The following is a 21,868-nucleotide window of genomic DNA, read 5'->3' as shown; positions in this document are numbered from 1 at the left end:
ACCATTCAACCTTCTGAGAAATCAGTTACAGCAAGCTCGACTACAGATTCGAAAGAAAACGGCTCTTTCGACAGAGTCTTCAAAGGGTTCTGTAGACATTCTTGAAGATCGTATAGTTAATTTAGAGTTTATCCACCATGCTGCAGTGTGCATTAGCGTCCTGGATCTTTTTACAATAGCTCCAGTTACAGTCTGTGTGAAGTTTCGAACGATTCCCGTGTGCACGTTTTACCCAAATCGTGCGTGTACGATGCCGTGCGACGGACTAAAGGATTAGCGTGTAGTCACGGATGTGTTCCTGAGATTATATTATAGATTAATTTACCCTGAGCAGGATAAACAAAATGACATTACTGAGACATTTTGCTTATAGGGAATAAAAGCTACCTGGAGTGATGTGTATACAACACAAACTGTTATAGGTGTTCTGTGAAATGGAAATATTCCAGTGTACAATGAGATTTATTCAGTCTTTATGTAAGTAGTTTGAGATTTAGAAAAATATATTTTTAATTAAGAAAGACAAGGAGGGAAAATGTACACACTTTAATGTTTGATCGGATGGGTGAATAAAATATTTCTTTAATTGATTTATTAAGTAATTCACCATGATGACAAGTATTAAATGTTACCAGCCTTATTACGTATTGTATATTTAACCGTTTAAAGGAACAGAACATCGAGACTAGGACTAAGAAGCGTCTCATCGGCAGACAGTCAAAGTGTTCCAATCAGAAGTAAGTCAGTGTCTAATCTGGACAGAGTTTTAGCCAGTATCTGATGCCCTCCTAGGAAAACCATTGTCCTAAATGAGGTGCCTTATATGGGCCAGTGATGGCTTAACTGTTAAAGGTACTGGGTCATGCTTTAGATGGTCAAGCTGCCACTGTCTGGTTCTTATGAACCTTTTCTGCTCCAGATGTGCTGCTTCATGACTGACCCTGTGCTCTGTGGAAAAGTATCTTGCTCTTATGTACCATATATTCTTCTTGAGATTTGATACGGCATCAGATCTATCCCATAATTTAGTTTACTGTCCTGGATTTGAGCTGTTCATCTCCAAACACCTATAAAACACCTGGTCTGGAACGTGTCTGTTGTCACACTGGTGCAGGAAGATGAGCTGAATTTCTCACAGACTCGGAGCCAAAATCAATTCAGTTGATTCCAGTGCAATGGTGCTACTGTGGTAAATCATTGACTTGAGCCAAATATACAGATGGGGTGATGTTCTGCTCTTAGTTAGGATGTCCTGGCTGTTCAGTTTGTGTCCCTGTATAACTTTAAATCTAGATAACTTTAAATTTATAGACCGAAGTTCCATCCGAGGTTCCGACGAAACCCTACCTATTGGGTTGTGATTTCCAAGACTAATAAAAAAAACGTACAAAAAAAAACTCAGACCACTCGGCCACGCTCCATGAACACTTTTTTTTTATCTAACATTCATTATTTATATCACTTGTTCACAGCAAAAAAAAAAAAAAAGCCAAAAACAAACCCACCCCAGTGTCAAAACTGTAACCGTGCAAATTGAATAACGGTAATTTAAGAGTTTGTCTTTAATTATGCTTTTTACAGTCGTATTAAACCTTTGCTGTGAAATATTAGCTTTTCATGTTTGCACAGAGCTCTCACGAAGCTTTCGCAAGGCACCAGTGGTCGATTGACCTGGTATTGATTTGTTTTGCTTACAGTACAAGCATGATCTGTTGTTCCTGAAATTGTTCTCTCAACAGGAAAAAATACTCTTTACCTTTTGTGAACCCAAGAAGTCAGTTTTTATCAGTTCGATCTTTTCAAGTTCATGTTGTGAAGCTAGGCTAAATCTTCAGACGTACCCGGTAACGTCGTAGCTAGCTGTTGTTTTCTGGTGTGCCGGTTTCCTGGAGTCTTGGACGCCAGTGGTGGTGTGGTGGCTGCTGCTGCTGATCTGGCTGACCATGGTTTGGGTCCTGTTGGTGGGATTCATGTTGATTCCGCTCTGCAGAATGGCTGAAGGGGGGAAAGGCATGGAATGTGAGGCACCACGAGCCGTACCATGTTTCCCCAAGTGTTCAGGGTACGGGTAACCGTGTCTGAACCCTTGTCGTGTGTCTAGGTTGCTCCAGCAGGACATGCTTATCAGCCCTCCGCCTAGCATAGACATTAGAGACGAGGCAATCCCCACATACAGGCAGTACCCAATCTCGAACTTCATACTTTCATGTACGTTGAAGTGGTAGAAGGTCTGGATTACTTCGTGGGTCTTCCAGGAAACAGGAATGAGCGACAGAAGGCCGGCTGTTAAAAAAAGAAACCCTCCGGCTCCAGCCGTTTTAGTCTTTGCCGGTGAGCCTTCCATGAACACTGTGCACTGCATCCCAGCGCTGGACACTGCACAGGCCTGGACAGATACGATAATGGAGATGACCATCATGGCCCGGGCAACCTGCAGGTATGTGGGCAGGTCGAGGATGGAGTTGAAGGTCTCGCACTGGAAGACTCCGGTGCTCTGGTGGACGCACGCCATCCATAGACCCTTTGAGTTCATCACTGCCGTGACGATGTTGGAACCAATGTGGGCCGAGTATTCCCAGTAGGGCAGTATGGTTACTACCAAGTTGCCAATCATACCCAGGATGCCCATAAAGAAGCCCATCAACTCCACTGAGGCTACAGCCATATCTGCAACTGGTGGTGCGCTGAGCCCGAAGAGCTTTAATGACTAGCGATCAGCTCACGTTCTGTTAAAACAAGAAGAAATTGAAAGAGAAGTTAAGCCTAGGATGCAAACTAGGAGTCTGAGCACTCATCTGCCCTTTTGTGTGTGTCCTCTCCTGTGTGTTTCTCTTGTCCCTATTTGTATCTTTTCTGTCCTGTCCCTGTCTAAACACTGAGTTTCCACAGTTCATGTATAAACACACACAGACAGAGAAGTAGGTTAAAGATTCACCCGTTACTCGACCCGAAACCGGGTTTTTCTCTCACATCGTAAAGCCAAGGCTGCTGAAAGAAGGACGGCGTTAATCACACAATGATCGCTTTATCCTCGTTATCCAGCACCCATGAAAAACAAAATGATCATGTACTCATTTGTATTAATATAAACATCACGAAACTACTTCAAAAGAGTTGAAACAAATATTTGTATCAGCAATAAATATATCTAATATAAAAGTGATAGATATCGTTTAATTAGTAATCAGTTATACAGTCAGTTAATCAGTTTTTCTCTTGGTAAATTAGACATTTTTCCATCTTTCTTTCTTGATTACTTACCATTATGCAGGTATAGAGATACAATCACTGAGATGCATAATTATGCTAAACCGTTGCACTTAAGCGTGTTTGTGTGTGTGAAAGAGAGAGAGAGAGAGAGAGAGAGAGAGAGAGAGAGAAAGAGTGAGAGAGAGTTTTGTCTTGAGCATAATCTCAAATCACATGTCGCCAGTGTTGGTAATAAGATTAAAATGCACTCCTGCTTCCTCAGTCAGAGTAAACGTTTTGCTAGAGCAGATACTGTAACTCATCGTTCTCTGGGTATTAAGCTACAACTTCTGGCATTTTCAAGGACCTTAAAAAAAATCATTAAAAAAAAGAAAAGAAAACACAAAACACACAAAGTTGCATGTATTGTGTGCTGATCAAAGTCCATGTTTTTTCTGGATCACGGCTCTAACTCTAATCACCTGCTCTTACTGTATGCGGGTTAGATTTATTTATTTAGGTTCCGTCTGTAGAGGATGCTGTTGTGGATTTAAAATATTTTAAACATTAGCAATTGTTTATTTTTAATCGAAAATAATCCCAAAGGTCAATAAAGGTTTGTTATCGTACATGATTCCTGCCCCAATGAGCCTCTATTAGCAGCTGTTGCAATTCCCATTTTTGTCCACTAGGTGCAATAATAATAAACTCACTCACTCATATTCCACCGCTTATCCGAACTACCTCGGGTCACGGGGAGCCTGTGCCTATCTCAGGCGTCATCGGGCATCAAGGCAGGATACACCCTGGACGGAGTGCCAACCCATCGCAGGGCATACACACACACTCTCATTCACTCACACAATCACACACTACGGACAATTTTCCAGAGATGCCAATCAACCTACCATGCATGTCTTTGGACCGGGAGAGGAAACTGGAGTACCCGGAGGAAACCCCCGAGGCACGGGGAGAACATGCAAACTCCACACACACAAGGCGGAGGCGGGAATCGAACCCCCGACCCTGGAGGTGTGAGGCGAACGTGCTAACCAGTAAGCCACCGTGCCCTCTAATAACAAACTATGGAAATAACTGCAGAACATTTAGAAAGGTGAGTTCATTTATGGATCATAACCTGATATCAGTCAAATAGCATATTTTATGGTGCCTAAACAAGTTTTTTTTTTTGAGGAATTTATGAAGAATAACATTTGTTGAACAGTGGATTTAAACGGAGGAGCTTTGTCCTACCTGCCCCTAAACCCGAGTCACTTCTGACTGATATGTTTAAAATGACTGGGTTAAAATGTGCTCAGTGGGAACTTTATGTTTAGGACCAAAGGCAATGAAGGCAGGTCAGTCGGTAGGTAGGTGCTGCTGTGGGAATGAGGGCCCTGAACACAGACACAAGGACCGAGGTGCCAGCAAAGTGAGTGGTGGAGTTGAGGGGGTGAGAGAAGTGTGCCTCTAGAGGTGCGATGTTCCTGCTGTTGCTCCTGCACCTTCTCAAACGAGAGTGGAGGTGTTGAGAGAAACACCACTCCAGTCCTGCCTCGAGAGTCTGAACCTGGATTCCCACATCAGCACCTAAGTGTAGTTCATCTGACTCGAACACAACACAACATTCACATTCTATCGTATACTACAGTATCTCATTCATGGCAATCTCATTCACTTGTTTTCACTTGTTGCTATTTTCACCTCTAGATCGTGTTGTGCAACAAAGGCAGTCATTTGGTCCCAAATATGGCGCCACTACAGTAACATAATGTGACTGAACGCTATGATGTAATCATTTGTCTAAGATGATGTTTGATTTGACTCAGGATGGTAAAATACAGAATGTTCTCAAAAGCCTAAACTAAAACACACTACATTTGTTGTTTATTTGTTATGCTGTGCTTTAGGCAACTCCCAGGTTCGAAGGGCTTTTTTACACCCGGTCACTTCGTGTGTTGTCTCTGATCCGATGTTCCATTTACATTAGGCCACATAAACGCGTCTCGGCGAATCGGATATCGATCCGATCTTTCTATTCCCGCCCAAAATTGCTAATATATTTGACCTCCGGGGTAATTGAAACGGAGCACGCTTTGTTGTGTGCGGTTTTCAGAACGCGATCAAAAAGAAGAAGAAGAAACTCGTTACGACGGTTATGCTACAAAAAACAGCGTTTACTGTTTGCTGCATTTTCTGATCACCTGCGAGTGACGTACTTCCGTTTGGGAGGAGAATAGCGCTGACGTATGTGGCTTGAACAACCACGTTCATTTACACCTGTCCAGTTTCATCTGAAACGCGTCCCAGACCACCTCCTGAAGGGGTTTGTACCGTCGGATTTATATTCGTCTCGAAAATGTTTCGGAGGGCATTTAGACCTGGTCTTTTTACCATCGGATAGCTATCGGATCACAGAAAACGCATGAAGTGACCAGGTGTAAAAAACCCCTAAGTGTATAATGAACCGAACTAAGAATAAAACACGAGAATAAAACCTTTCTTAAAATAGTAGTTTAAATGAAAACCGCTTGTGACCTCAGGGTCAGACCCTGTGGATATCATTCCTCTTCACTACGTCTTGCACCTCCACTCTCATTAGGAAAGGTGTATGAGTGACACCAGCATTCACACCTTCATCAGCACACTTTTCACGCCCTTCTTACTCCTCCACTCTCTCTGTCTACGGTCCCATTCCCACCTTTGCACCTCCGAGCCAACACTGACCTCATCCTGACCCACAATCAATTCCACAGTAACTGTGTGTTCAATATAGAATAGAGTAGAATAGAACGGGGGCATAAAAGCCTTTATTATCGCCACATATACATTACAGCACAGTGGTAATGTCTTCACATACCCCAACTGAGGAGGTTGGGGTCAGAGTAAAGGGGCAGCTATGATACAGCACCCCTGGAGCAGGGAGGGTTGAGGGCCTTGCTCAAGGGCCCAGCAGTGGCAGCTTGGCTGTGCAGGGCCTTGAACCCCGATCCTCCGATCAACGTCCCAGAGCCTTAACCAGTTGAGCCACCACTGCCAATATAAGACAACAGTAACAGAGCACATACTAAAGGGGATTGAATCTCAGCGTGTTAGTTCCTAATCTTAATAACAGGATCGAACGTGTTCGATTAAAGCTGGATTTAATGATGTCAGTTGGTCATAAACAAATATGGAACCGTATAAACTCTTTATGAGCCTGCTGAGTCTTTCAATTCAAGCAACGAGTCAGTGTCCACTGATGTTCTTCCTTCTCACCATACTCATTTGGAGAGGTGTAGAGTTTCTACACCTCTATAAACACTTCTCTCACCCTTTCACAGTCACAGTGGAGTCTGCAGTCCAGTTCCCAGATCTTCACCCACACACACTGACCTGGACACAAACGCTGACCTCAGACTGACCCGATAGTAATATTCAGTTTATTTATTTATTATATCAAATAGCTACCATTTTCTCCCCATTTTCTCCACCGCAATTCATTTCCGATGTTAACGCAGCAACTTCCAGCCAAGGTTTCAGGAATGCCAGTAGCATCACTATCCAGACGCTGTGACATGAACAAGGAGAGATTGGGATTATAGAGGGGTCAATATTTTCAATCATGTTTCATTTTCCTGCTGAAGAATCACGTAATTCACTTCTCTGTTACTATCAGCATGAACAAAGCTATCAATATGAGTATGAGATTTAATCTGCTGTTGCAGCAGATAACTGAATCCAGTGTGACCATGTATCTGTTTATCCGTGAAGCTCTGCATGATCCCTCCAGTGCTTTTCTCTTATTTCGTCTAGTTTCTGTACAATATATTTCCTGAGACAGTTACAACACAAACTGTGTTTCTTTTTATTTTAAGAAAACTGGAATTGAGAGATCTGTAATCAGAAATCGGTTAGTGTTTGAGCCTCTATCTTGATCGCTCACTAATACCCCTTTTCCACCAAAAAGAACCGGGTGCTGGTTCAGAGCTAGTGCTGGTTCTGGTTCAAAGTTGGTTCCACTGACGAACCTTCTAAGAACCGGTTTGTCTTTCCATCGGTTAGAGAGCATCACAGAGCCGAGTCTGACGTCACCGTATACGTGTCACGTTACACAGCAACGTTAGCGCAGCAGCGACAAACACAAACACAACATCAACAATGGCGGATGTTGCTTTACTGTTAATGCTCATGGCTTTGTGAACCTACATTAACACCCAAACGCGGCGAATCCAACGTGTACGTGCAGCTCCATGTAATCTGTATAAACGGAGGTTGTAATCGAGAAAGTACATAACGTTATTTTATCATTAACACAGAAAAAAGTTAGCCTTAGCATGTAGATACCTACTATCATGTGTGCTGATAATGTATTATATTGCGGTAAAGTAAAAGTGTATTAAACATTAGTATACTTAAGGTATATTATCAAATGCGCTAACAGTAACCCCGCCCCCTGGTGCTAACATTAGCCCCGCCCACAGCCCCTGACACAAGCGGTTCTTAAGTCTAGACCAGCAACGTTTTGGTGCTACTTAAGAACCACTTTTCCTGGTTCAGAGCCGGTGCTTTGGCTGTCGAAAAAGAAAGAACTGATTTTAAATTAGGCTCCGAACCAGCACTCAAACTGCCTCGGTGGAAAAGGGGCAATAGTGTACGCTATGTAGCGTACATCCACCGACCAGATATTGAAAATCTATTGTGTTGTGTCCACCATGACCAAGTTTAAACCTTGCCCACAGATTCCTATAAATTGTGACGATCTGTATTCATCTGTTTCGCCTTGATCCCAACGTGACCTCGGAGTCATGGTGTCCCTGCTGATATTGTTTCATCGGGCCTTACGTCACAGCCTCGGTTTGGAGAGGTGCCGAAGTGACACCAGGCCTCACACCTTTGTAGGCACACTTCTCTCACCACTGCAGAGTCTACTGAACTGTTCCCACCACAGCGCCTGCACACTCTGACCTCATTCTGACCTCACCTATACTCCAGAACACCTTAAGTGATGCTGACGAATTTATTAGTGAATCGGTCGTGATGTATTTTTATATTATATACAGTATATATTACAGAACACTGGATGTTTAGTCTCACAAGCATTATGACAGGAACTCTCCAGCCTTGGTCCAGCGCTTCTCTGTGTCACGACCCTGACGATGTCATTCCCCTTCGCCAGGCTTCACACCTCTGCTCTCATTTGCGAAGGCGTTGAGACTACACCAGGTCTCACACCTCCGTCGACACACTTCTCTCACCCTCTCTGTTCTCTCCGTCTTCACCCGGTTCTACACGGTACATGTAGTAGAGTCTGAGGAACTGTTCCCAACCCAGCACCTACACACACTCTGACCTCTGACTCTGGACACACTGATTCACTGACCTCAGACTGGCCTGTGCATAAACCAATAGCTACTGATGGATTATAATATCACGAGGTGTAGAAGTTATTTCTATAATCATAGATGCAGGTACCTTGTTTAAAACTGTCTTTCTTGCATTCTTCTTCTTCACCGACCCTCTGAATTCTTCAACATAACCACGCTTGCAGCGTTTCTCCAACGTTCTTCCATGAGCAAAATATTCTAAAATATTTCTTGTTATGAGATCAACTAGAAATCAACAGGACAAGACGGTTTCAGCCCTGAAATGAGTGACATGTCTTAAAATAGGTTAAATAATCTTAAAACATTGGGTTTATTGATATCTTACAATAAGATATAACACGTAAATATCACTAGATTCAAAATATTTTAGAGCTGTTCCTGTCCATAGCTGCCTTAATTTATCCACATTTCTCCTCTTCTTGGCTTTGCTTTGATGACCTCGGGGGGACAGCTTCCAGTTTCTTGTCGGAATTTCACCAGGCTTCACACTTCTGCTCTGGTTTGTGGAGGTGTAGAAGCGACACCGAGCCTCACACCTTCATCGGCACACTTCTTTCAGCCGAGGTCTGCAGTACGGTTCCCACCCCAGTGCCTACACGCTCCGACCTGGACACGAAAACGCTGACCTCATACTGACTTGTGCTGGATATTGACTGACTTTTCCAACACACCTGAATTAAACACAAAGTAAGTTTCTGACCACATACAATATCAAAGAAAGTGTACCAATTGGTGTTGTCCCCCAGTTCTGGCTTCATGCTTACACCTTTTGTATCTTTAGAAAGTATCTATTTTTTTTTTTGGACCTCCGCTGAGACGAGGCCGACTCTGAGAATCCTGAGGCATCTAGAGATCTACTAGCTCCAGTTAGACTCTGTGATACTAAAGAGGAGATCTGAACTCCACGTGATCTTTACACCAATACAACACTTGTCAGACTGTATTATTTATAATCACACCCTCCAGTGTCACCCATATGAGGATGAGGTTCCACTTTGTGTCTGGTTCCTCTCAAGGTTTCTTCCTTTACCATCTAAGAGAGTTTTTTCCTCCCCACAGTCACCTGAGTCACCTCAGACTTGCTCATTGGGGATAAATACAAACACATTGAGAACTAAATAGATCTAATATTTATCTTGAATTTTGTGTTCTATTAATCTTTATATTATTCTTTATATTAACCTTTTGTTCTATGTTTATGTTCTGTAAAGCCGCTTTGAGATGACGTCCGTTGTAAAAAGCGCCGTACAAATAAACTTGAATTGAATTGAACTGAATCTAGAAAGCTGCATATAGAAGATATTTATTCGAAAAAGTCATTAAAGTCCGGTCCAGTTACGTTCATTAAATTGCTTTAAACATAGAATAGTTTCAAATTTCTATGCAAAAGTACAAAAAATAAACCACGTCAGATATTCATTCATTCACTCATCTTCTACCGCTTATCCGAACTACCTCGGGTCACGGGGAGCCTGTGCCTATCTCAGGCGTCATCGGGCATCAAGGCAGGATACACCCTGGACGGAGTGCCAACCCATCGCAGGGCACACACACACACACTCTCATTCACTCACACAATCACACACTACGGACAATTTTCCAGAGATGCCAATCAACCTACCATGCATGTCTTTGGACCGGGGGAGGAAACCGGAGTACCCGGAGGAAACCCCCGAGGCACGGGGAGAACATGCAAACTCCACACACACAAGGTGGAGGCGGGAATCGAACCCCCAACCCTGGAGGTGTGAGGCGAACGTGCTAACCACTAAGCCACCGTGCCCCCCCACGTCAGATATTATTATTATTAATTTTGTGAGTAAGCCTGGACTTTAACACCATAACGACGTTCACAGGCTGAGATTTAAACCCGATCTGTTTGGAGGATATGTTCACATCGCAATAATTTCGCGCTATTTTCTTCTCTAACCTCAACACCCATGTGACCCCGATCGTGTCGATCTGTGTCGTGACCCCACTGATGTCATTCCTCTTCACCAGGCCTCGCACGTCTGCTCTGTTTGGGTAATGGCGCTAGCTTACACACTCCTGTCACACTTTCTGTTACTTTAGTACCTTTAGTGGTACAGTACATAAAGCAGAGTCTGTGGTACTGTTCCCACAACAGCACCTAAACACTGACCTAGACACAAACACTGACCTCATACTGACCTGTTCTGCACACAAATGATAAAGAAGTCGCAAACAGGTATGCGGCTTTATGTGACCACGACCGATCGATGAAATGATGCACTAGTAAATGATTAGGAAATGCTGCTTCTTTGGTGATTGTGGACAAAGTGTTCCATTTTCAGTTGATCGATCCACCATTTTTTCCCCAAAATGAATAGAATAGAATAAAATAAAAAGCCTTATTTACATTGTCGCTCTGCATGAAATCTGGAGCTCCCATTGGTGTCAACATAACAGACATGTACTAGCAGCAAGAATAAAATAAACTAAATAAAAGATTCATTCATCTTCTACCGCTTATCCGAACTACCTCGGGTCACGGGGAGCCTGTGCCTATCTCAGGCGTCATCGGGCATCAAGGCAGGATACACCCTGGACGGAGTGCCAACCCATCGCAGGACACACACACACACACACACTCTCATTCACTCACACAATCACACACTACGGACAATTTTCCAGAGATGCCAATCAACCTACCATGCATGTCTTTGGACCGGGGGAGGAAACCGGAGTACACGGAGGAAACTCCCGAGGCACGGGGAGAACATGCAAACTCCACACACACAAGGTGGAGGCGGGAATCGAACCCCCAACCCTGGAGGTGTGAGGCGAACGTGCTAACCACTAAGCCACCGTGCCCCCAAATAAAAGAATGAAAACTAAAAAAAATAAATCCGAACTGACTTTTTTAAAGAAACGACTAATGCTGCAAATGACGGGAAATGTTCTGAACGGTTGGAAGTTTCAGTACCTCCCTCAGATATACTACGCTACCGATAAGACCTCGGGTGTGGTTTCCTTCTTATTGATCATGTTTATCTTATTAGTAGATGTATAAAACTTAGGAGATTAAAAAATGGTACCTATTTTATAGATAAACAGAGTTCTGTTTTTGACCGTAAATTTCACACCGTATGTACATCACTTCGGAAGCAAGACTCTTATCGATCAGTTGGTTTATCTCATTTTAATGTTATCGTGTCTCCAGTAACAAATTACAACAGGACTCCAACGGCAGAAGCGCTACGTAAAAACCTATTTGTGTAATCGCTGATATGGAGATGGAGGTTTTCTGTATTTAAATAAACTCGATAGAAGGAGTAAAGACCATTATTTTATTTGTATTAAATTCAAAGGAGAAAAAAACAAGGGTTCTACAATATAACTGCAGGTTCTACAATAACACAGCTTCTACAATATAACCGAATGTGGGCTTTAAACAACAATATATACGACATCTCATTAAAAACTATTGGCAAATTGCTGTGGAATAAAGGCACTAAATCTATTTAGATTATGCTGACATTCGAGACTATTCACCAATAGTTAACCTAGTAACTGTCTCGCACCACCCCATTGTTTGATCCTTTACTTATCTTAATTGATTTAGAGTCTCTGTTATAAATGACAGGAACTCTCCAGCCTTGGTCCAGTGCTTCTCTGTGTCACGACCCTGATGATGTCATTCCCCTTCGCCAGGCTTCACACCTCTGCTCTCATTTGCGAAGGCGTAGAGACGACACCAGGCCTCACACCTCCGTCGACACACTTCTCTCACCCTCTCTGTTCTCTCCGTCTTCACCCGGTTCTACACGGTACATGTAGTAGAGTCTGAGGAACTGTTCCCAACCCAGCACCTACACACACTCTGACCTCTGACTCTGGACACACTGATTCACTGACCTCAGACTGGCCTGTGCATAAACCAATAGCTACTGATGGATTATAAAATCACGAGGTGTAGAAGTTATTTCTATAATCAAAGATGCAGGTACCTTGTTTAGAACTGTCTTTCTTGCATTCTTTTTTCTTCTACCCTGACACATAACCAGCGTTTCTCCAACGTTCTTGCATGAGCAAAATATTCTAAAATATTTCTTGTTATGTTATGAGATCAACTAGAAATGAAATATAAGATCATTCAGCCTGTTTTTAGATGCTTTTACTCATTTTGTCTTAAAATAGGTTTAATCATCTTTTATTCAACACTCTCAGACCTCAGATGACCTATTTGTAGAAGAATTTATTTTGTCACATAGACATCACAGCACAGTGAAATTCTTTCCTCACATTGGGGTCTGAGCACAGGGTCAGCCATGATGCAACACCCCGGAGCAGAGAGGGTTAACTGCCTTGCTTAATCACCCAACGGTGGCAGCTTGGCAGAGCTGGGGCTTGAACCCTGATCTTCCACTCAGCAACACAGAGCCTTGAGCCATCACTGTCCCTATGGTAACCATGGTAACAATGGTAACAGCCATTGTAGCTGTTACCCTCATTATTCCTGCAATCAGCTAATCATAACGCTACTTATAATAAGAGCTATAGTACAAAGTACGGTGCCTTGCTCAAGGGCCTGAGACTCGAACCCACAACCTTAGGGTTAGGAGTCAAACTCTCTAACCATTAGGCCACGACTTCCCCTTTCCCCTTATCTTTACCTTAAGAAAACATAAGCGCAGTATTTTTTTTTATTTATTTCAGATTACCTTTAGAACTAAATAGTTTCTACACAAGTGCCATTATAGTGTAGAAATAAACTCCATCTGATGGAGACAATATCACTACACTCAAAAAACTCACAACATACAACTCCTTGATGTGCAATAAAGCCCTAGATGTCCGTTCACAGCAAAACGGTCGACACTTTTAACATGGCGTTAAGCAGGATAGACTTATTTATTTATTTATTTATTTATCTATCTGTCTATCTATCTATCTATCTATCTATCTATCTATCTATCTATCTATTTATTTATTTATTTATTTATTTATTATTTTTTTAATGTGACCTAGGTTGCTGTATTATATAGTATATTTTAGTATAATTATTATAACTTTTTATGATTTAGTATAGTTTTGGTATGAAGAAATGATTAAGAAAATAAACAGAAATTTATAATATTATGTATAATCGATTCGAATATAAATATCATTATTACATTATACATTATTGTTATATATTATTATACATCATTATTATACATATACATAATGTATATGTATAATATATAATAATATGTAATATATAATATTATATGTAAAGTACAATATATAATATATCATATATTATTATCCATATACATTATACATTATTATTACATTATAAATATCAAATTACATAATAAAATGTAAATATGGCTTTTAATGACTTGTTGTAAATGTTTAATCAGTTCTTGCATAATAGGATTTCTAATAGTAAGACAAGGGGGTGGGACGGTATAAAATAATCCTACTATCATTTTAAATCATGTGAGTTTAGAGTGGTTTAGGGAGAGCAGGAAGGGTGACAGAGGTGTCTCTGGAGGTGTGAGGTGTGGGGTGTGAGGCCTGGTGTCTCTCTTCACCTCCCCGAAGTGTGAGGCCTGGTGAAGAGGAATGAGATCAGCATGACTGAGTTCAGACTGATGGTCAGATTAATGTGAGGTTTTATGCTTCACGCTACATAATATTCGCAATCATGGAGTTCATTTACAGCTGTTTTGGGAAAATATGAGCATCCAAATCTTCTGATTTATCTTGCTTTAGAAAGTGCGTATCATTCAGCATGTCTCCGGGATGTCTTATTGCATTTAAAATGTAAAATCTGTTTATTTGTTCATGATTTAAATTGAAGATCGCAATTTTACCAAAGTGACCATGACAACGATGACGATGACAATTTATTTATATAGCACAATTACTTACAACTTCCGTCGACCAATGTGCTTTCCATTAGGTCATTAAAAGCAGAAAAACACACAACAAACAAACAGAAAATCGTACTGACTGAGTATCAACCATGTTAGATCCCTTCGGTCTTCCAGAGGGGGAATCAAACCATTCAGAGATTTCTAAACGAGGAGAAATCGACGATTTTTCTCTTTTGGAAATATTTTTTATTATTTTTGGTTAAAAACCTTAAATCATTTAAACCTGAATGATAAACAGTTACCCGAGTAGTTCGGATAAGCGCTAGAAAATGAATGAATGAATGAATGAATGAATGATAAACAGTTTTTACAGATTGTCTATTTCCAATAAAAGAGATAATGCAAAACAGTCTATATATTTATATGGCATGTCATTATATGTGATAAAAAAAATGGAAAACAATTTTTTGGGTGTTTGACAGGATTAAATAATTATTTTGAGATTTTAAACTGATTCCTTTTATCGGTTCCTATTATGTGTAAAAAGGAGACAAGAGAAATTCTTAGAGAATTTATAGAATATATTAATAATAATATAGTACACGGTGGCTTAGTGGTTAGCACGTTCGCCTCACACCTCCAGGGTTGGGGGTTCGATTCCCGCCTCCACCGTGTGTGTGTGAAGTTTGCATGTTCTCCCTGTGCCTCGGGGGTTTCCTCCGGGTACTCCGGTTTCCTCCCCCGGTCCAAAGACATGCATGGTAGGTTGATTGGCATCTCTGGAAAATTGTCCGTAGTGTGTGATTGTGTGAGTGAATGAGAGTGTGTGTGTGCCCTGTGATGGGTTGGCACTCCGTCCAGGGTGTATCCTGCCTTGATGCCCGATGACACCTGAGGTAGGCACAGGCTCCCCGTGACCCGAGGTAGTTCGGATAAGCAGTAGAAAATGAATGAGTAATATAGTAACCACAATTTCAATATATATACACTTTTTATGTATCCTGTTACCTTATTATATCCTCATTACGTTCTAATATTGGCAGACAAACTAACTAACACTGAGTCTTCTTGAAACTTCTCGAAGGAAGAAACACAACGCTCGTGATTTTTCACTACACATCGATCAATCGCCTACAGACACATTTCTGTAAATGAATCTGGCAGACTGGTCTATCTCCTTACCATCACTTAGGACACAATCCACTGATCTTCTCTTAATCGAATCAACACGTTATCACTAACGAACGAAGCGTCGATAGATCAACGTTAGGAAATGAAGAAATTTGATTTGTCCAGACAATCTGGGCCTGGAGTAATAAAATCAGCGTTTAATCACTTTAGGTGGAATTGTTCTATTACATAACACTGGGGTGTAGAAGAACTTTTTATTTTTATTTTTTGCCATATAAGGACAAAAATATTCCCTGGTCTTATCTATATGTTTTACATTTTTCTGTTCCTTTTGAGTAAATTGTCGGTGGTGTTGTGTTCGACGCAGCAGAAAAATCCAGTTCGATCGTCAATATGTCAACAGATATTTAGAGCGGGGCGTTTTTATTTTGAGAAACTTCCCGTGTCTGTGGGACAGAAGGGAAAAAATGACAGGAATTTCCTCTTAAGCATAAAAATCCAGCTGCAGTATGTGTGCAGTTAGTCTGTAATTAATCTTTGATTATTTTAGGATTGAAGGAAGGTTTCTGTACTGGTGTGTCACTCAGTCAGTCCTGTGTGTGTGTGTGTGTGTGTGTGTGTAAGTGTGTTTGTGTGAGTGTGTGTGTAAGTGTGTGTGTGTTTGTATGAGTGTGTTTGTGTGTAAGTGTGTGTACAGTATGTGTGTGTGTGTAAGTGTGTGTGTGTGTGTGTGTGTAAGTGTGTGTGTGTATGTGTGTAAGTGTGTGTGTGTGTGTGTAAGTGTGTGTGTGGCACAGGATCTGTGAACTGTTTGAACAGATGCAAAATGATTAATTTTTTTATTTATTTCTTCATCAGCTGTAAAGTTGCTAATCTGTTTACCGATTAAAAGAAAATAGGTGGAAAAAGCTGAGCACAAAATAGAGCTAAAAACTTGTTTAGTCGAGTTTGTTATGACATCTTGTTTCTGTGCACGATTTTAACTTGCTGTCATTTTTTTGCCATATAAGGAGAAAATATTCATTGGCTTTAACTTATTGAACTGGCAAGACTGATGTGATTTAAGACCCCAAGCTCTAAAATTAATTAATTTTTTATGTTACTCAGTCCTCTGTGTGTGTGTGTGTGTGTGTGTGTGTGTGTGTGTGTGTGTGTGTGTGTGTGTGTGTGTGTGTGTGTGTGTGTAGAGAAGTTGTGGACATTTAGTTTTCTAAATGTGAGGGTTTCAGTGGTCTGTGGTAGACTGTATTAGCATTAGTGGTTATTTTTGTGTAACAATTGTTTGTGCTAAAACAAAATGAGAGAGAATGAGAGAGAGAGAGAGAGAGAGAGAGAGAGAGAGAGAGAGAATAAAATGTATACAACTGTATGTATTAGGCAAGGACGATATTATTTAATACGCGAAGTTTTTGTTTTTGTTACAACAGTGTGTGTGTGTGTGTGTGTGTGTGTGTGTGTGGGGGTGGGTGTTAGATGTGAGGTTTTTCTGTTTTTCTGATCTTTCTGACTGTATGAACAGTATTTTTCTTTTCTTTTTTGTGGGAACAATGACAAGTTAATTTGCTAATTTGTGTTAAAGGGAAAGAAAGAAAGAAAGAAAGAAAGAAAGAAAGAAAGAAAGAAAGAAAGAAAGAAAGAAAGAAAGACTCGTAACAAAATAGAGCAAAGTGTTTAGCCTGAATACACATGTAGCCTTTATACAGCATCTAATAAAGCGATTTGTGTAGAATTGAATTACACTGACAGGGTGTGTTGTTTTAAATTAAGGATTTGTGTTGACTCATTTTAAAGGAAACACAAAGAGAGCAGCGGGTTAGTGATTAGTGAAATTCCTAACTACGGGGGAGAGGTGGAGAGGTGGAGAGGTGCTTTAGAGCCTTGGAGAAGAAGGTGGTGTTAATGGCAGGGGGTTTCCAAAGCTCAGCAAATGTGAAAACACAAGACGGGTCATCTCTCAACCAATCCCCCCGCCCCCACCCCACCCCCCTAAATAGCCCACTCTCAAATGAACAGAATAAACAACTTCTTCTTCTTCTTTTGTTTTTCTTAGATCTAATTTTGGAGATTAGACTTTTGGTGAAGATAAAGGCGTCCACAGAGGGCTCTGCTGAAGTACAGACTAAACTCTACATTCTGTGGAGCTACACTAAATAAAGTTAACAACTTTATAGAAGAAACTTTAACAAGCTATTTGGAACATCATGGTTTTTTTTTTTTTATAGTTTGCAAAAAAAAAAAAACAACAACAACAACAACAACAAACAAAAGACTGGAAGGTTTAGCATAACCAGTTTAAAATGTGAAAAAGATGTTTGCTTCTAAATGAAAAGATAACGAACCAAAACGAATAAATGAAACACCTTCTATGAGTGTTTTTGTTTGTATTATTATTTCTCTACTTTTTTTTTTTTTTTACTGATGATTTTGTTCTCAATAGAAAGAAATAAAAATTTCCAATTGTTTTGAAGTTATAAACTCAGAGAAAGAAACTTTTCGGTCACACACAAGCTAATGCTTTCTTTATTTTAATAAGCTTAACGATTTTACGATGCTCTTATTGGTATTATTATCATTATCGTCGATTTTTTCGTCATGATTCTTTTTAAAAGGACGATTTGGAGTTATTTTAATGCAAAGCAAGAAAAAAAAACAATGCGGATTTATTTGTTTACAATCGTTCATAAACCGAGTCCTTTCTTTACAATGTTTTTTTTTTATATAAATCCCTTTATTATAAGAACATTAATAAGCCAGAACATTTATTATAAGAACATTTACTTCAAAAAAATTGAAATAATATAAAAAGCTATTTGTTGCTGAACAACATTGTATTGACTGAGTGTGCAAAGTTTCTCATGCTCGCTATTATACATCTTTTAATATATAGTCTTCTGTGTGCAACAGCATTTGTGCCTTTTGCCTTCTTCTGTCAGTTTGCTGTCCCTGTAGGAGGTCAACGCACTGATGCCCTGCAAATTTGCTTTTCCCAAATGGAGCCATGAAGTCTATCAAGACCCCATTAGGGGCTAATTAAGTTGACGTAGTGAGACATTTTGCACCCAGTTTAACAGGCAGGAGTGTGAGCATGTGCTGGATAAAGAAAAAAAAACAAGAGCACCGTTCAGAAAACTGTCCTCGGGTCAGTTCCATTCGCTCACTTTCGGTTGTGCAGGTGCCAAAGCCCTGATCACAGATCAGTGATCGCAGTGATATTCAGGAGTGATGGAGAAATTCATTTAAATCTGCTATATTAATTCATGCACAAAATCAATCAGAAATACACTGTGAATGTAAAGGCTACAGGGTGTAAATGAGCTTAACACGTTTTATTCAGTATAAATAGTCAATCACGAGGTGTCCAATTGTCCATTTTACTGGAAAACATAATTCTATATTCTGTATGTGTTGATTCACTGGTCTTTCGTCCAAAAAGATACGTACAGCAATGACGTAAAGCGCAACCACACAGCCATGGACTCCTCTATAGACTAAGTAACTGTTATATATGACCCCTCTTCTCTATTGCCCCCCCTGTGTCTGTCTTCTCACAGATGGTGTCTAAATTTGCCCCTCTGTGTTTTTACAGTCACCTCCTGGTACCAGATTTCTCACCCTCACGCTGTGGTGGGCTGTTTACACAACTGGGGAATCGTTCACAACAAAATGCTCTTCAGCACCCAGATCATTCTGGCAGATGGATTTATCTCTGCAACTTCTGTTGCTAAGGCAACGCCCTGGGCCACGCCCCTAGGCTCCATTACGCCCCGCCTCCTTCTCGCTGTCTCGTCGTTATATAAACCCCCGGTTTCCGACCTGAACTTCATTCATTCCGCTCTACGCTTGTGCGAACGCGAGGAAGACGTGGTTTATTCCTTTCAATATTTTGGACTATCGAATTAAGGCAGAAGGATGAAATCTGCTTGTCTGGTCGCTTCTCAGACGCATAGGACATCCCCAGTGGGCTCCAGGATGGAACAGTCACCTGTCAGCAGGTAAGCCTTAAAATTAGAGTGTATAGATCCCTCTGCGAATATATATAACATATATATATATTTCCCATTCTCTTGGATTGTTAACAGGTATTAAAACTTGAACCACTTCTATGTAATGATGTAATGCATGCCTACACATGTTATATGTTGTTCTTCAATTTGTTTGTTTGTTTGTTTGTTTGTTGTTAAATGACGCTGACCGTATGACTTGCGTCTTGTCCACAGCAGGCCAGTCCTCTGGAGACCATGGCTCATGACCAATCAGGACTCTCGTCCCGTGAGCCTGAGGAGCAAGCTTATCTGTGTAAGTTTTCCTCTCAATTATACCAATTATAGTCCTGCTTGTGCAATTCGAGCCTAAACTTAGCATCCAAAACAGAAACAATGATTTGACTTGTAAGGAAACCTGGATTACAATCTAAAGTACAGATAAAAAAAAAAGTAAGTCATGCAATTAACTACAATGCTTTAAGAAGCAAATGAAACCCCAGGGGCTTGCAGATAGGCATGTGGAGCACATTAGAAACAGTATGGCAGAGCAGAAGGTGTGACTGTCAAGCTGTTTTGCTGACACTGAGCCAACTATGTGCAAAGGCAGAAGGACCAACTGTAGCGCGGAGACACTCGGCCATATGGCACCGCTGCCTGAGCCAGAGTGAGAGTGAGAACTCCGAAGTGGTGCCCAGTGGTGAGGTGTAGAGAGAATAGCCTCCAGCATGCTAGCACATGCTTGCCAAGACTAGTAGACGCGTCTGGGGAATGTTTGGGTTAGATTCTCACTCTTTTAGCCTGACACTTACCAACTCACAGCTACTATATCCTATATAGCCCAAGGTGCTATACAGCTGCTTTGTAGCTGGTGCTGATATCACCCCATAAATACCAGGCAGGAAGCTTGCGGTGGATGTTTTTCTTTCTTAAGTGTATCCTTACACCTCTTTCTTCTCTCTTTACAGCCTTATTCCCGACCAGCGGTGCCAAGCAACACCATGGCAGATGGCAAAACTCAGCCTTTCCAGCACCCTGTGAGGTCAGTACTCTTGTCTTGATTGAGCAATACATTGCACGAATTATGGATTGGCCTGTAAACTTGTAATCAACATACCAATTTAGAAAAAGGGAGATTGTTCTAAGTATGTTATTATTATTTTTCCACTACAGACTGTTCTGGCCAAAATCCAAGTCATTTGACTACCTCTACAGCGATGGTGAAGCACTGCTGAGAAACTTCCCAGTCCAGGCAACTATCTGTTTCTATGACGAGTCTGATAGCGAAGACGAGGAGGAACAGGACGACTGGGAAGACGAGGAAGATGATGATGACAAAGAGTTCCCAAAACCCCAGGGCCATTTTTGCAACTATAACTGAATTGCGAACTGAATTGAGCTCGGTTGCAAATACACCCAAGGAACATCAGACATTCAAGTCAGGACTGTCTAATCACTGAGAAAATATCATAACCAAACCTGCATAGTTCTGAATATTATCACAAAAAAAAGACAAGAGAACATCTTCAGAACTGGATGGTTTTCCAAACTGTAATTTCCTCTGGGAAATGTAACAAACGATCCCACATTGGGATGAATGTTTCCAAGATGATTCAGGGTCTTTTTTGTATGCCTAAAAGATTCCTTTATTTTATTTCCTTGTCCCTAATTTATGTTGTATATATCTACATCTACAGTATATATATATATTTATGTCCTATTTTTCTACTTTTGTGTAAATTACACAATAAACCTAAATAAGAAAAGAGTGTTTTGTTTTTTAAGTTCATGATGCAAATCCAGGGTTCCTTGCAACACCTTTCCTAATCATTGGTGTCACCTTTCTGTCTGATGTTGGTGCATCTGCTTTTCCTGGTTTGTGTTTCACCTGATGAAGAAAACTGACCATTCAGAATGTCAGAGGTTACTCAAAGCGTCACAAGTCGCAGTTCATGCTGTTATATCATGCATGTAAATGTGTGTCATGAATACTACAAAAGGACCAAAATGCAATCGAATGCAATTTGCTTTCAGTGCAAAAAAAAAAAAATACTGCAACCCCTTTAAGGTTTTACAAGCCACAGCCACAAGCCACAACTTTGCATATTTTTATTTTTTTGCTCCATGACACACAAAACAGACCTCTTTTTTTAATAGCAGGTTATTTCTGGTATATAGCCAGAATAAACTAGGACTCACAAAAATGTGTGTCATGCATAAGCTCCATCACTGACCTAATAAATCAAGACTATGATGATGTGAGGATGCAGGGAAATGTAGTCTTTTATTATAAGGTGTGGCATAGAAAGAGACCCCAAGACATCTTACATTACATAAAATAAATTGAACAGTTATTTTTTTTCCCGACTATATC

The 21,868-nt window shown here is 40.7% G+C and overlaps 2 protein-coding genes across 2 annotated transcripts; one reads left to right on the top strand and one right to left on the bottom strand.

Annotated features, from left to right (window-relative positions):
• Positions 1 to 474: 474 nt before the first annotated feature.
• cldn2 (claudin 2) lies at positions 475 to 3,531 on the bottom strand. The gene is made up of 2 exons (XM_060891726.1): positions 3,262 to 3,531; positions 475 to 2,726 (listed from the first exon to the last, which is right to left on the bottom strand). Exon 2 carries the CDS (start codon positions 2,663 to 2,665, stop codon positions 1,832 to 1,834), a length of 834 nt encoding a protein of 277 aa, XP_060747709.1. The 5' UTR covers positions 2,666 to 2,726; positions 3,262 to 3,531; the 3' UTR covers positions 475 to 1,831.
• A 522-nt stretch (positions 3,532 to 4,053) lies between these two features.
• ripply1 (ripply transcriptional repressor 1) lies at positions 4,054 to 21,154 on the top strand. The gene is made up of 5 exons (XM_060891056.1): positions 4,054 to 4,303; positions 19,101 to 19,506; positions 19,732 to 19,810; positions 20,463 to 20,536; positions 20,668 to 21,154. The coding sequence occupies exons 2-5, from the start codon at positions 19,424 to 19,426 to the stop codon at positions 20,873 to 20,875; spliced, it is 444 nt and encodes a 147-aa protein (XP_060747039.1). The 5' UTR covers positions 4,054 to 4,303; positions 19,101 to 19,423; the 3' UTR covers positions 20,876 to 21,154.
• The last annotated feature ends 714 nt before the right edge of the window (positions 21,155 to 21,868 follow it).

Source organism: Tachysurus vachellii, chromosome 17, assembly GCF_030014155.1.
Source record: "Tachysurus vachellii isolate PV-2020 chromosome 17, HZAU_Pvac_v1, whole genome shotgun sequence".
NCBI lineage: Eukaryota > Metazoa > Chordata > Actinopteri > Siluriformes > Bagridae > Tachysurus > Tachysurus vachellii.
This window is presented reverse-complemented; position numbering and strand designations above follow the sequence as displayed.